General features: G+C 35.0%; 1 protein-coding gene across 1 annotated transcript in view; it reads right to left on the minus strand.

Annotated features, from left to right (window-relative positions):
• Positions 1–13194, minus strand: part of LMBRD2 (LMBR1 domain containing 2) — a 43597-nt gene that overhangs the window by 7307 nt on the left and 23096 nt on the right. Inside the window, exons 10-13 of the mRNA XM_069492139.1 lie at positions 11060–11241; positions 10044–10177; positions 8552–8657; positions 7963–8060 (exon numbers count right to left, since the gene is read on the minus strand). Coding sequence (XP_069348240.1) covers positions 7963–8060; positions 8552–8657; positions 10044–10177; positions 11060–11241 — 520 coding nt within the window. The remainder of the gene's footprint in view (positions 1–7962; positions 8061–8551; positions 8658–10043; positions 10178–11059; positions 11242–13194) is intronic.

The following is a 13194-nucleotide window of genomic DNA, read 5'->3' on the forward strand; positions in this document are numbered from 1 at the left end:
TTACAACTGTTGTTCTTAAAGAAGTACTACTTATTTCCCTTTCTAAGAAGTTTATGCCCAGTACTTTACTGACTAGGGTATGCATGATACCCAGATTTCCTATGGAAGTTAAAGGATCTCAGGAAATTTCACCCCAATATATGACTCCTTAGTATAAAGAGTATTTTAAAAAGAACAATTGACTTCCCATTCCCTTCCTGGTATCTCAGATATATTGCAGGAAAGATCAAGAATGCAACCAGACATGGCCCAAACCATTTTAAAAATAATACCTGTCTCTCAGGTTAATTTAATTTCCAAAGAGAATCATTTACAAGTCAATCTGTTTCCCCCATCCATTCATTCTCCCAAGTATCTGCTCATCCTCCCTAGTAACCATTTATTCCCCCAAACAGAATTACCTATATTTCTCATCTCTACTCCCCCATCTAAAATGAGGGTATATAAATTTCTGGACCCCACTGGGATATTGGGTAATCACTCTGATTCCCCCTGTGCGCACAGTAAATAAATCTTTTTCTCTTACTAATCTGCCTTATTGTGAGTTGATCTTTCAGCAAAGCTTCCGGGGGCAAAAGAGAAGTTTTCCTTCTTCCCGACAAATAAAAAGTCAGGTCATTAGCATATATAGCCTTCAGAAAACAATTATAGCAGGATGCCAAATAATAACTATAATACAAAAGCAATTTATTCTTTCTTTATATCTGAATAGCAGTTTTGATACTGAAATATACATTTAAAACCAGTATTTCCAAGAGTGGAATATTCTAGTTTAGAAAGCCTTAATTGTGTAAATTTATTTTCATGCTCTATTTTTTCCCTGAGAAATAGTCAACTTTATATAAATACCTTGTGTTACACACTGTAAAGTGATGACTATAATCTTGTGGGGCCTATTACCTTATATCTTATTTGCTATTTACCTTAAACCTGATTATTGCGCAGGTCAAGAATAGTCTGAAAATATGGAACACAAGGAAAGAAGTGATAGGTGAATAGGCAAGATGAATATTTATTAAGATCCTACTGTGTATCTATCACCAAGCAGCTCTTTTTATTACATTAGTTCTCAAACTTTTTCAGTGATGTAATTCTAATGGCAGAAGCCTGAACACATGCATGAGAAGGGAGCGAGGCAAAGGAAGAGGAAGAAAGGGGAAAAGAAGGAGAGGGGGTTGAGAGAGGGGGAATGTGTGTGTGTCAGGAAGGAAAAACAAGGAGGCAATTAAAAGAAAGTGAAGACCTCCATTTTACATTAATAATGTGTAAATATCTGGCTACTCATAGTACATCTACTTGTTTCAATACAAAAGGGATGTTTTATGCGAATTACCATTGAGTAAAACTGGGGTTTTAGGTAGATGATTATGTTAATTTTGTGACCTTAAACAATCCCTTACTGTCCTCATATCGTTGTAGAAACTCTGAACTAGTTCACTTACTCTGGAAAGGTTTTATCTTTGTCTAAAGTGTCAGAAATCAACCTATGCTCTCTTGGCAGATAAGTCTGAATATTAGCTCTGAGTATGGCCATGTTGCTAACAGACTGGCAATTAGGCTAACTATGGCAGCATTTCAAATGAAAATGAACCTATAAAGTCAAGCTACCATTGAAATGTCAGTGAGACATTGCTTCATATATTTGTAAAAGAATATTTATTGTGTGAAATAATTTGACAATTAAGGAATACAACCCTTTCTTACTAAAGATAAAATGGCAAAGTTCATCCTAATTAATTCTAGATATACTTTTTTTTTTTTTTTTTTTTTTTTTTTTGAGACAGAGTCTCACTCTGTTGCCCGGGCTAGAGTGAGTGCCGTGGCGTCAGCCTAGCTCACAGCAACCTCAAACTCCTGGGCTTAAGCGATCCTACTGCCTCAGCCTCCCGAGTAGCTGGGACTACAGGCATGCGCCACCATGCCCGGCTAATTTTTTGTATATATATATTTTAGTTGTCCATATAATTTCTTTCTATTTTTAGTAGAGACGGGGTCTCGCTCTTGCTCAGGCTGGTCTCGAACTCCTGACCTCCAGCGATCCACCCGCCTCAGCCTCCCAGAGTGCTAGGATTACAGGGGTGAGCCACCGCGCCCCGCCTAGATATACTTTTAATGAATATTTTTAAGTTTAACCATTTCTCTTTAAGGCACAATGATTCCTTATAGTTAAGATTTTATAGTCGTCAAAGCACTATCCTACCCCATGTCACTTGATCCATGTAACCATCTGATAAGGTAGGAAGAAATGTTAATCTTCCAACATAACTAATAACATAAAAACATATCATTTGTACAGCACAGGCCCTTAATTTTCCATTAGTAGCTTTATAAACTTTTAAAATGAATAAACATATAATCAAAACTTAGCTTTGGGCATACAAAGTACGATTAGTCTCCTTTTAATACATCATTTTCACACTATAAATTTGTTACTCTCTTTTCCACATTAAAGAAAACACTCACAGTATTAGATTTGCTATCAGTTCCTATTACAATGTCATTTTAAGTTATAATCTTTTAGCTATTTTGCTTATGAAAAGGTTAAATATATTTTTCAAAATTCAATAGAGAATTTACTTTAAACAATATCTGTTTACTCACTACCTTAATATTAGTACATATCATTTGTAATAACTATACAATGGTATTGGAAGATTTAAGCAAAAACTAGGTAGATGAAACTTATTTTTGTTAGAAATATAAATGATTAACATTAAAAAAAAGTTTCTGGATACTTCTGGTTCCAAAATGGCAGAATAGAGGCAAGCTGGCTTCACTATTCCCCAAAGAAAAACAAAACCAAATATACAATATGAGATCTATACCAGCAACAACACAGAGCTCAAGGATGAGGATGAGACAGTTTCACAGGACCACGGAGCAGTGGAAAAACTACAAGGAGATGGTAGGAGAATCAGAATTCAACATCTGTGACATCATGCTCCCCCATTCTGCCCACCACCAAGCACATGGAATATCTCCCCGCAACTGACAGTTTCTACAATGGAAAAAGTGAAATTGAGGTGGTTGATCAGCTTCCCCATCTTCTTGGGTTCCCTGGCAGAAGACCGGCCCTAGGCTTAACCCACAGGAAACACTGTGATTGCCTAAAGGGAGAAATATCCCTAAGGACAAGCAGAGATTTATGGGAGAGGTGGAACTACTATCCCCAGCCACAGAAACCCTGCTCTGTAAGTAACTTGGCCAAAGGAGATGACAAATCAGAATGTCTATTCAGCAGCACCATGCTGTAGAAGGTTCATTCCCCAGGTTCCCTGGGCCTTCCCACACTGTGAGAATAATTTCTGTGGGAACTCTACATGTGGAAAAGGCAGTGCTTTTTGGACTTACTGGAGCAGAGGCACACCTGGGCTTAAGGTACCAAGTAGAGAGCCTAAAAGGAGGCAGTGACCTAGCAGTGAAGATTTGCTAAGAAAATATATTCAGTAAAAACAAAAACAAGCCAAAGAAAGAAAATAGAAATAAGTAATCCTTCAATGCAAAGATACATATATATAACCACAAGAAACAACAGCAAATAGAGAACCACGACATTCCCAAAAGAAGAAAGCAAAAATCCAGTGACTGACCCTAACGAGATGGCAGTTTGTCAGCTCTCTGACCAAGAATTCAAAATAGCAGGTTTAAGGAAACTTAAATGGAAAAGGAACTTAAAAGGAACTTAAACTTAAAAGGAAACTTAAATTCAATGATCTCCAAGATCACACAGAAAAACAATTCAGAAATTTATCACAGAAATTTAACCAAGAGATTGAAATAATAAAAAATCAAACAGAAATCTTGGAACTGAGAAATACATTTGAAGAACTCTTTAGAGGCTCTCAACAGCAGAATGAACCAAGCAGAGGAAAGAATCAGCAAGCTCAAAGACTGGCTATTTGAAAATACACAGAGGAGAAAAAAGAAGGGGAAAAATTTTAAAAAAGGAGTAAAGATCACCTACAAGATATAGAAGATTACCTCAAAAGAACAAATCTAAGAATTATTGGTGTTCAAGAGGGAGCTAAGCAAGAGCAAGGGGTTGAAAGCCTATTATAAGAAAGAATAGCAAAACTTAAGAAAGATATAAATAGCCAGGTATGGGAAGGTCTTCTTAGAACACCAAATAGATTCAGCCCAAATAAGACTACCCCAAAGCATGTAAGAATCAAACTCTTAACAGATCAAGGACAAAGAGAAGATCCTAAAAGCAGCAAGAGATAAGAAGCAAATAATATATAATGAAGCTCCAATTTGTCTGGCAAAAGACTTCTCAATGCAAACCATACAGGCCTGGAGGGAATGGAAAGACATTTTCAAAGTCCTCAAAGAAAAAACAAACTTGTCATCCAAGAAATTTTGAATCCAGCAAAATTATCATTCAAATATGAAGGAGAGATAAAATCTTTTCCAGATAAACAAAAGCTGAGTGAATTCACCATCACTAGACCTGTCTTGCCTATCTTGGGCCAAAAAACAAGTGTCAACAAATTCAAAACAAAAGTAGAAATCATATCAAGTATCTTTTCTGATGACAATGAAATAAAACTAGAAATCATTAAGAAGAGTAACCTTGGAAAATACATGAACATACGGAAATGAAACAACATGCTCTTGAACAACCAACAGGTCAATCAATAAATTAAGGAGGAAACTAAAAAAAAATTTTTGAAACAAAAGAAAGTGAAAATACAACACACAAACATCCATGAGATTTAGTAAAAGCATTAATAAGAGGGACGTTTATATCAATAAATACCTACATCAAAAATGTAGAAAGACTTCAAATAAACAACCTAATGATGAACCTCAAGGAACTAGAAAAGAACAAACCAAATCCAAAATTCATAGAAGGAAAGAAATACTAAATACTGGAGCAGAAATAAATGAAATTGAGGCTAACAAAAATACATAAGAGCAGTAACACAAAAAGTTGGTTTTTTGAAAAGATAAGCAAAATCAACAAATCTTTAGCTAGAATAACTAAGGAAAAAAAGAGAGAAGATCCAAATAAATGAAATCAGAAACTAAAAAGGAGACATTACAGCTGAGACCACAGAAATACAAAGAATCATTAGAAGTTTCTATTCTTTCGCAAACAATTATATACCAACAAATTGGAAAACCTAGAAGAAATGGATAAATTCCTAGACACATACAACTTTTCAAGATTGAACCAAAAAGAAATAGAAAACCTCAGCAAACCATGAAAAGTAATGAGATCAAAGCTATAATAAAACGTTTCCAATCAAAGAAAAGTCTAGGCCTTGATGGCTTTACTGCTGAATTCTACCAAACATTTAAATAACTAATATCAATACTAATCAAAGTTTTCCAAAAAATTGAAGAGGAGAGAATGCTTCCAAACTCATTCTACAAGGCCAGCATTACCTTGGTACCAAAACCAGAGAAAGAAACAACAAGAAAATAAAACTACAGGCCAGTATCAATGACAAACATACATGCAAAAATCCCCAACAAAATATTAGCAAACTAAATTCAACAACACATTAAAAAGATCATTCACCATGATCAAGTGGGATTCATTCCAGGTATGTAAGCATGGTTCAACATACACAAAATCAATAAACATGCTATATTACATTAGCAGAACCCAAAACAAAAACTATATGACCATTTCAATAGATGCTGAAAAAGCATTTGACAAAATTCAACATTCCTTTATGATAAAAAACCCCCCAAAATTTTGAGGTGTATAGAGAAGAAACACACCTCAAAACAATAAAGGCCACATATGAGAAACCCACAGCTAACTTCATATTGAACATAGAAAAACTGAAAGCCTTTCCTCTCAGATCTGGAACAAGACAAAGATGCCCACTTTCCCCACTTTTATTCAACATAATACTGGAAATCTTCACCAGAGCAATCAGGCAAGAGAAAAAACTAAACGGCATCTAAATTGGAAAGGAAGAAGTCAAATTATCCTTGTTTGCAGATGACATGATCTTATACATAGAAAAACCTAGAGACTCCATCCAAAAACTGTTGGAACTGATAAAAGAATTCAGCAAAACTGCAGGATACAAAATCAACATACAAAAATCACTAGCATTTATACATGCCAATAGTGAACCCCCATCTGAAAAAGAAAGCAAGAAACCAATCTCATTTACAATAGCTATAAAAAATATAAAATACCTAGGAATCAATTTAACCAAGGAAGTAAAAGATATATATAAGGAAAACTATAAAACATCACTTTAAAAAACTGAAGAGGACACAAAAAAATGGAAAGATATTCCATGTTCAGGGACTGGAAGAATTATATTGTTAAAATGACAACACTACCCAAATCAATTTACAGATTCAATGCAATCCCTATCAAAATACCAATGACATTCTTCACAGAAATATAAAAAAAAATCCTAAAATGTATATGGAACCACAAAAGACCCAAAATAGCCAAAGCAATCCTGAACAAAAAGAACAAAATTGGAGGCATGGTACTGGCATAAAAACAGACATATAGACCAAGGGAACAAAAAAGAGAACCTAGATATCAATCCACACATTTACAGGCAACTCATTTTTGACAAAGGCACCAAGATCATACAATGGGGAAGGACAGTCTCTTCAATAAATGGGGCTTAGGAAACTGGATAACCATATACAAAAGAATGAAACTAAACCTCTCTATCTCACCACATACAAAACTCAAACTGAATTAAAGACATAAATCTAAGACTTCAAACTATGAAATTACTAGAAGAAAACATTAGGGAAATGCACCAGGACATTGGTGGGGGAAAGATTTTTTGTGTAAAAAAAAGAATGAAATCCTGTCATTTGCAACGTGGATGGAACTGGAGGCCATTATGTTAAGTGAAATAAGCCAAGCATAGAAAAACAAATACTGCACATTCTCAATCATATATGGGACCTAAAAAAGTGGATCTCATGAAGATAAAAAGTAGACTGGTAATTATCAGAGACTAGGAAGGGAAAGACAGATGAAGGGGAAAAAAGAATAGGAATGTATTTATTTAAAAAAAAACTATGAAAATATGAATTATAAAAAACTCAAAAATATATATTTGAAAATGTAGTACTTTTGTTGTATCATGGAGCACTTAAGCAGTGAAAGGGGATAGAGTACAGGACGAGGACACTTGACATATGACAGTTAGTAATACAGGGTGCTGGAAGCCAAGCACACCTGTCCTCTAACTCATTTTGAATCTCACCCCTGCAAAGTTTCTACCATTCTTTCTAATTCCATAAAAGGAGTAGCCCATTTACTTTCTAAAACTGGGGGAAATTCCTCCTCTGGCCTTAGGTATACTGCTTGACTACAATTGCTCCTCATCTGACCTGTGTTACTCGTGGTCCAAAGCATTTAGAAACCCAACAGTAATTATGGGAAAAGCCCAAACACTAATTTATATCGTTAGAAAGAAGCTGTACATGAGGGTGTTTTGCCAGGACTTAGAATTAACATTCTGTAATTAATCCTATCACTTTGTAGCCTAAAAAAAGTAACATTATTTATTATAATAGAATAATAACTCTTCTTTTCTTTAAAATCTTTAGAGGGAGAATCTGACTTGATCACTCAAAGTAGTCCCTTCAAATAGCTCCAGCTTCCCCAAAGCCACAATAAAACAAACAACTAAAACCCAACCAATAAATATTTAAAAGAGTTTAAATGAGAAAGAACATCCAGATCCAACTAAGAGTATAGTAAAAATAGTTGTCTTTCATTAATTAAGATAAAGGGATTAGATTAAAATTATTAACACAACTGCCATTTGAGTTGTATTTAACTCATGCTAGTTTGTGAGGCAAAACCTGGGTATCTCTGTAGTTGGTTCATGAAAATCTTTCTTGTTGATGCTCTTCCTGTTACAATTAACACTGACATTTTTAAGATGGATTAAATGAATAGAAGTCAATAAATTTCATTTTTCATTAAAAAAAAAAAAATGTTAAGTTTCTTACCTAAAATAAGTAGCTATGCAGAGAATTACCACCAACATAGGATAATATATATAGAATCCATCTGCAATAAAGGATAAAACTTTCATGGAACCCATAATCTGAAGAGCAAGAAAAAAGTAAGTTAAATTGGCATAGTTCTATGTTTTTCATTCCTTTCCATCATTAGAAAATTTGCCCATAACCTGTTACATCATACATTTGAACTATTCAAAGTAAAAGCACAAAGCACTAAACGAACTAATTTTTAAAAATTTGCTTTTTATTACGTTTTCTCCTAAGGAAAGTTAATATTTTATAAATATTGCTCAGCATTATCACATATTTTAAGACTATAAATATAAAAGTTAATAGTAGTTTTGGTCATGTAGTTGATACTGCTCAGCTAGACAACCATAAAAACTTTTTTTTTAATAATAAAAGAAGCAAAATCACTTTTATTCAGTCATTAGTAATACAAAAACAATCTTTAAGAGAAGATTTTGCTAGTAATGTTATAGAACTTTTCTGCCAATGTTAAAAGAAATTTCACAATAACACCATTTCATACAGATAATGAATGTGAAGAACTCTGTTTTCTGACCATACTTACAGATGTGTAAGCAGTTGGCTGAGTATTCTGGTGAGAGATAGATGAATCCATATGGGTCAAACCCAAGAAATTAAGACATAAAGGAGGAGTCAAACGGCAAAATAACCTGCAGTAAATATTTAAAAATATATAAAAAGTAAATCAGTAAAAATACATTTTATATGATACTGAAATGTACTAAGAACATTTTGGATCATTGTAGCTACAATTTTCATCTATTTCCATGATATACATTTTGAATTTTTAATGTGAACTGCCCTTAGTTGCAATTAATAAGAAAATCTTACAAATTGCATCCCCCTTAAAAACATCAACACTTGCATGGCAAAACTGCAGTTCAGGCTGCCTGCTTTGGTCGGGTTTGCCACTGATTTATTTTCACAATTTGTGGAGTGCCTTGTATGTACCTCCTTCAACTCTACTATGTGTGCAATTAATTCATTTCACAGAATGACAAGGACAGTAACATCCTCAAGGTAAACTGTACTCAATACATAAAATATCTGAAGATGTATCAAAATACGTCATTCTGACAAGCACAGGTATAAAGAATTGTTCAATTTTTGACTAAATAAAAAGAATCTCTTACAAGATTACAGAGTTGGAGAATTGGGGGACAGGGAGAGAGAAGAGGTGTGAGTAAAAAGAAGCAATAATGAGGGAGTGCTTTTGCAGTGGTAGAATAGTTCTGAATCTTAATTGTGGTGGTGGTTACAGGAATCTACACACACACACACAAATGAAGGATAAAAAATGGTGAGAACTAAATAAGGTCTGTAGTGTAGTTAACGGTAATGTTCCAATGTAATTTCCTGGTTTTGATATTGTTCAACAGCTACATAAGATGTCACCATTGGGGGAAGCTTGGTGAAGGTTACATACAAATTTTTGCATTATATTTAAAACTTCCTGTGAGTCCAAAATTATCTGGAAAAGAACACCACAAAAAGTCTTAAAGTTGCTTTAGATATCAATTCCTCTATAAACTTCTCTAATTTCAGCCTTTATAAATACCTAATATGACTGATTTTACAATAAGGACAGGTAATAAATTATGCAATCTAGCCCAAGTTGGAGCCATCTCTCCAAACTTCTTTAGGAAAATTTGTTCTTGTTGGTTTTCTTAGTCCTCAATTCATTTAGAGGCCACTGAATCTCAGAATACTCTCTAGGTCTGACTTAGTCTCTAAACTCTTCACTGTTCCTGCTATTTACTAATCTATTTACTGACTACCTAGTTGGTTAATCCAGGCTCATTATGTCTTTCTTTTCCCTCCTAACCTAGCATACCTATAATATTTTAGCCTTACACTTCAAGTAAAATTTAGCTGGCAATCAACAAATATCTATCTAATATTTAAACCTAATCAATTAGCTCATAAAAATACAGATATTACTGGAACACCCATAAACAACAAGAAATAAAAGAGAGATCCGTAAGAATACATGCAATAGAGACATTTTCCTTGTTTCTAAGTGTAATTCTACTTACATGCCACTGAAAAGAAGGCTATAAGCATCAGTTTGGTGATGTGAAGCCAAGTAATAATAGTTAAATACACGGATCCTGAACACAGTAGAATAAACACAGATACTTAGGAAGAAGATGGAAAGAAAGCAAGCAATCTGAAAGAAAAACAAACACAAAAACAGTCTGTTTAAGACTAACGGACTTTAAACTAGCACTTAACTATCACAAGCATTATCCTTCATTTCTAGTTAACATTTATTGATGTTCTGTTTAAATACAGCAGTAGAGGATTTTTTAATCATCTAAGAAAATGAAATTATGAAAAACATCTACATTTCAAACTGTTCAACATCCTAGATCCATACATTTTAAATCTACCTCCTAAGGTGAGCCTATTCTCCCATTCCCTTGGTGACTCTTCACGTGAGACCTGCAAGTTATGTAGCTTTTCACTAGCATAAAGAAGATCAAAGTTTCTCATAAAAAGAATTTATACTATCTTGGACCTCTTCATCTCTCCTCAAATATTAATACAGTTATGTTGGGGTTTTTTTGTTTGTTTGTTTGTTTTATTTGAGACAGAGTCTCGTTCTGTCACCCCAAGTAGGGTGCAGTGGTGTCATCATAGCTCACTGCAACCTCAAACTCCTGAACTCAAGCAATCTGATCCTCCTGCCTCAGCCTCCTGAGTAGCTGCAACTACAAGCCCACCCCATCATGTCCAGCTAATTTTTTCTATTTATAGTAGAGACAGAGGCTCAGCTCTTGCTCAGGCTGGTCTTGAACTCCTGGCCTCAAGCGATCCTCCCACCTTGGCCTCCTGGAGTGCTAGGATTATAGGTGTGAGCCACCATGCCCAGCCTAGTTCTTAGTTTTTGATAGTCAGGGTAAATTGATAAAGCACATTTTTGGAAGTTTGAATAACACTGTGGGAAACTTCACAGCTTTCATTATTACTGTAAGAAATATATGGAGAAAATTAAGTTAAGGTTATACCGTGAACTGACATATTTATGACAGATATAAAATAAACTGACCTCGATATAAATATAATTGTATGTTTTTTCTGCCAGCTGTATGAAGACTGCAAAGAGGGATAAGACAGGAGTCGTGCTAAAGAATGTGCACTCTGACCACACAACAATCACAGAGAAGATAGACAGAACCACAGCAAGGATCCTATAAAACCAAGGTCGCAAAAGACATTCCCAGTACCACTCTGAAAGATAAAAGAAAAAAATCATTAGGAAAAATATAAAGAAGTAAAAGGGTATTAACATTGTTTTCAAATATCTCCCAACAAGATACTTAATTACAAACAGAAAAATAGCAGTTTTACTGTGGAGGAACCAGGCATATTCCACCCTGACCAAATGATCACCAACAACAGGACAAACTGACATCATGAACTTCCTGCTACAATGCAGTGAGAAGAACAGGACACTGCTGCTGTGGTATTCCTGCCAAAAATGCAGAAGTTCCATCTAATCAAGAGGAAACATCAAACTCAAATTCAGGGACATTTAACAAAAAACTGGCCTGTACTCTCTAAGAACATCTAAATCATAAAACACAAATAAAGACTGAGAAACCATCCAGATCAGAGGAAACTAGGGAGACATGACAGATGAATGTAATATATGACCTGAGATTTTTTTTTACAAAGAATACTTTTGGGATAATTACTGAAGTCTCAATAATGTCTGTAAATAATAGTACAGTATCAATATTAATTTCCTGATTTTGATAACTATAATATGTAAGAAAATATCTTTATTTTTAGGAAATACACACTGAAACATTTAGGGACAAAGAGGCATCATGTCTGGATACAACTCAGAGATTCAGGAAACAATATACATACAGAAATAAAAAGGAAATGCATATGGTAAAATGTTAATATTTGGAAAACCTGGATGAAGAGTTTATGCGAATACTTCACACTATTCTGGTTTTGTTAAGTCTGAATTTAGGTAAAAATAAACGTTTAAAGAAAAGCTCAATAAATTGAAAAGGCTATGTTTTTACTTCATTGAAGGGTTGAGCTCACTGTAATTCTTTTCCTCCCTGCTCTCAGCATAATTCCCTGTGATTTCATTATCCCCATAAGCGATCCTCCTTTCAATACCCTGGTCTCTCATTCCCTTGACCTCCTCTCCTCCAATGATCTTCCCTTGACCTCCTCTCCTCCAACGATCTTGCCCTCCACCCTAACTCAATTACCTGTTGCCATAGTCATCCCTAAACCTTTTATTACCAATATCTTCACTCTTGCATATAACCTTATTCTTGCATCCTTGTCTCTCAACAATATCTTCATCTAGTACAGTATTTCAACTCCACTGACTGACCCTACCTGGACCCAAAATCAATTTATTCTACCACCTTTTTATTGTTACTTAACACTTTGATGTCCTTATAGAGCCCAGATTCCAGTCTTTGAGGATAGTCACTGTTGTATCCGGATTCCTTTGCCCCTTCTTGCTTCCCTGAACCACACCCTGTTTAGATCCAACTCCCTGGCTACTCTGAGCCTACACCCATGTAGCAGACACTGCCAGAGAAAGAGTCATAACTTTGCTACTGGTCTCACTTTAAATTTTTAATCACAAGCTTCAAGCTGGCCCTCAGCACTGCCTGGCTAGCCTACTATAACTCTCCAATCTTCTCCCATGCCCACTCTCCTAGGCAACTATTTTACAACTTCTCTTCCTTCTCCCAATCTCCAAAATCTTCTCCCCTATACCTATCCTCAGCATTTCACTGAGAAAACAGAAGGGATCAGAAGAGAACTTCCCCAAGTTTCTACCACTACACCTTCTCACCTACTTAGGTATATCTGTGCCTTACCTCCTAATTTAAGGCCATTTTCTTCATTGTTCACTATTTCCCACCTCATTTCTACTACTCATAAACACTGTCCTAGAAATTCTCAACTGTCCCATCAAATTTTCTCTATTACATCATTCCCATGTTATATAATTTCTCTTGACAATGCCCCTAATCCCTGTTAGCTACTACCCCTTTTCTCTGTTCCTTTTTAGAGGGAACATATTTTGAGAGTTTTCCACCCTGTCTCCAATTGAATCTCCTCCTTTCTTTTAGACTCCAATCGGGCTTTTTCACCTCACCCCCTCCACTTCTATAAACTCCAATGGTCAGGTCTTAGTAT

This window comes from Eulemur rufifrons, chromosome 17 (assembly GCF_041146395.1).
Source record: "Eulemur rufifrons isolate Redbay chromosome 17, OSU_ERuf_1, whole genome shotgun sequence".
NCBI classification, from domain to species: Eukaryota; Metazoa; Chordata; class Mammalia; order Primates; family Lemuridae; genus Eulemur; species Eulemur rufifrons.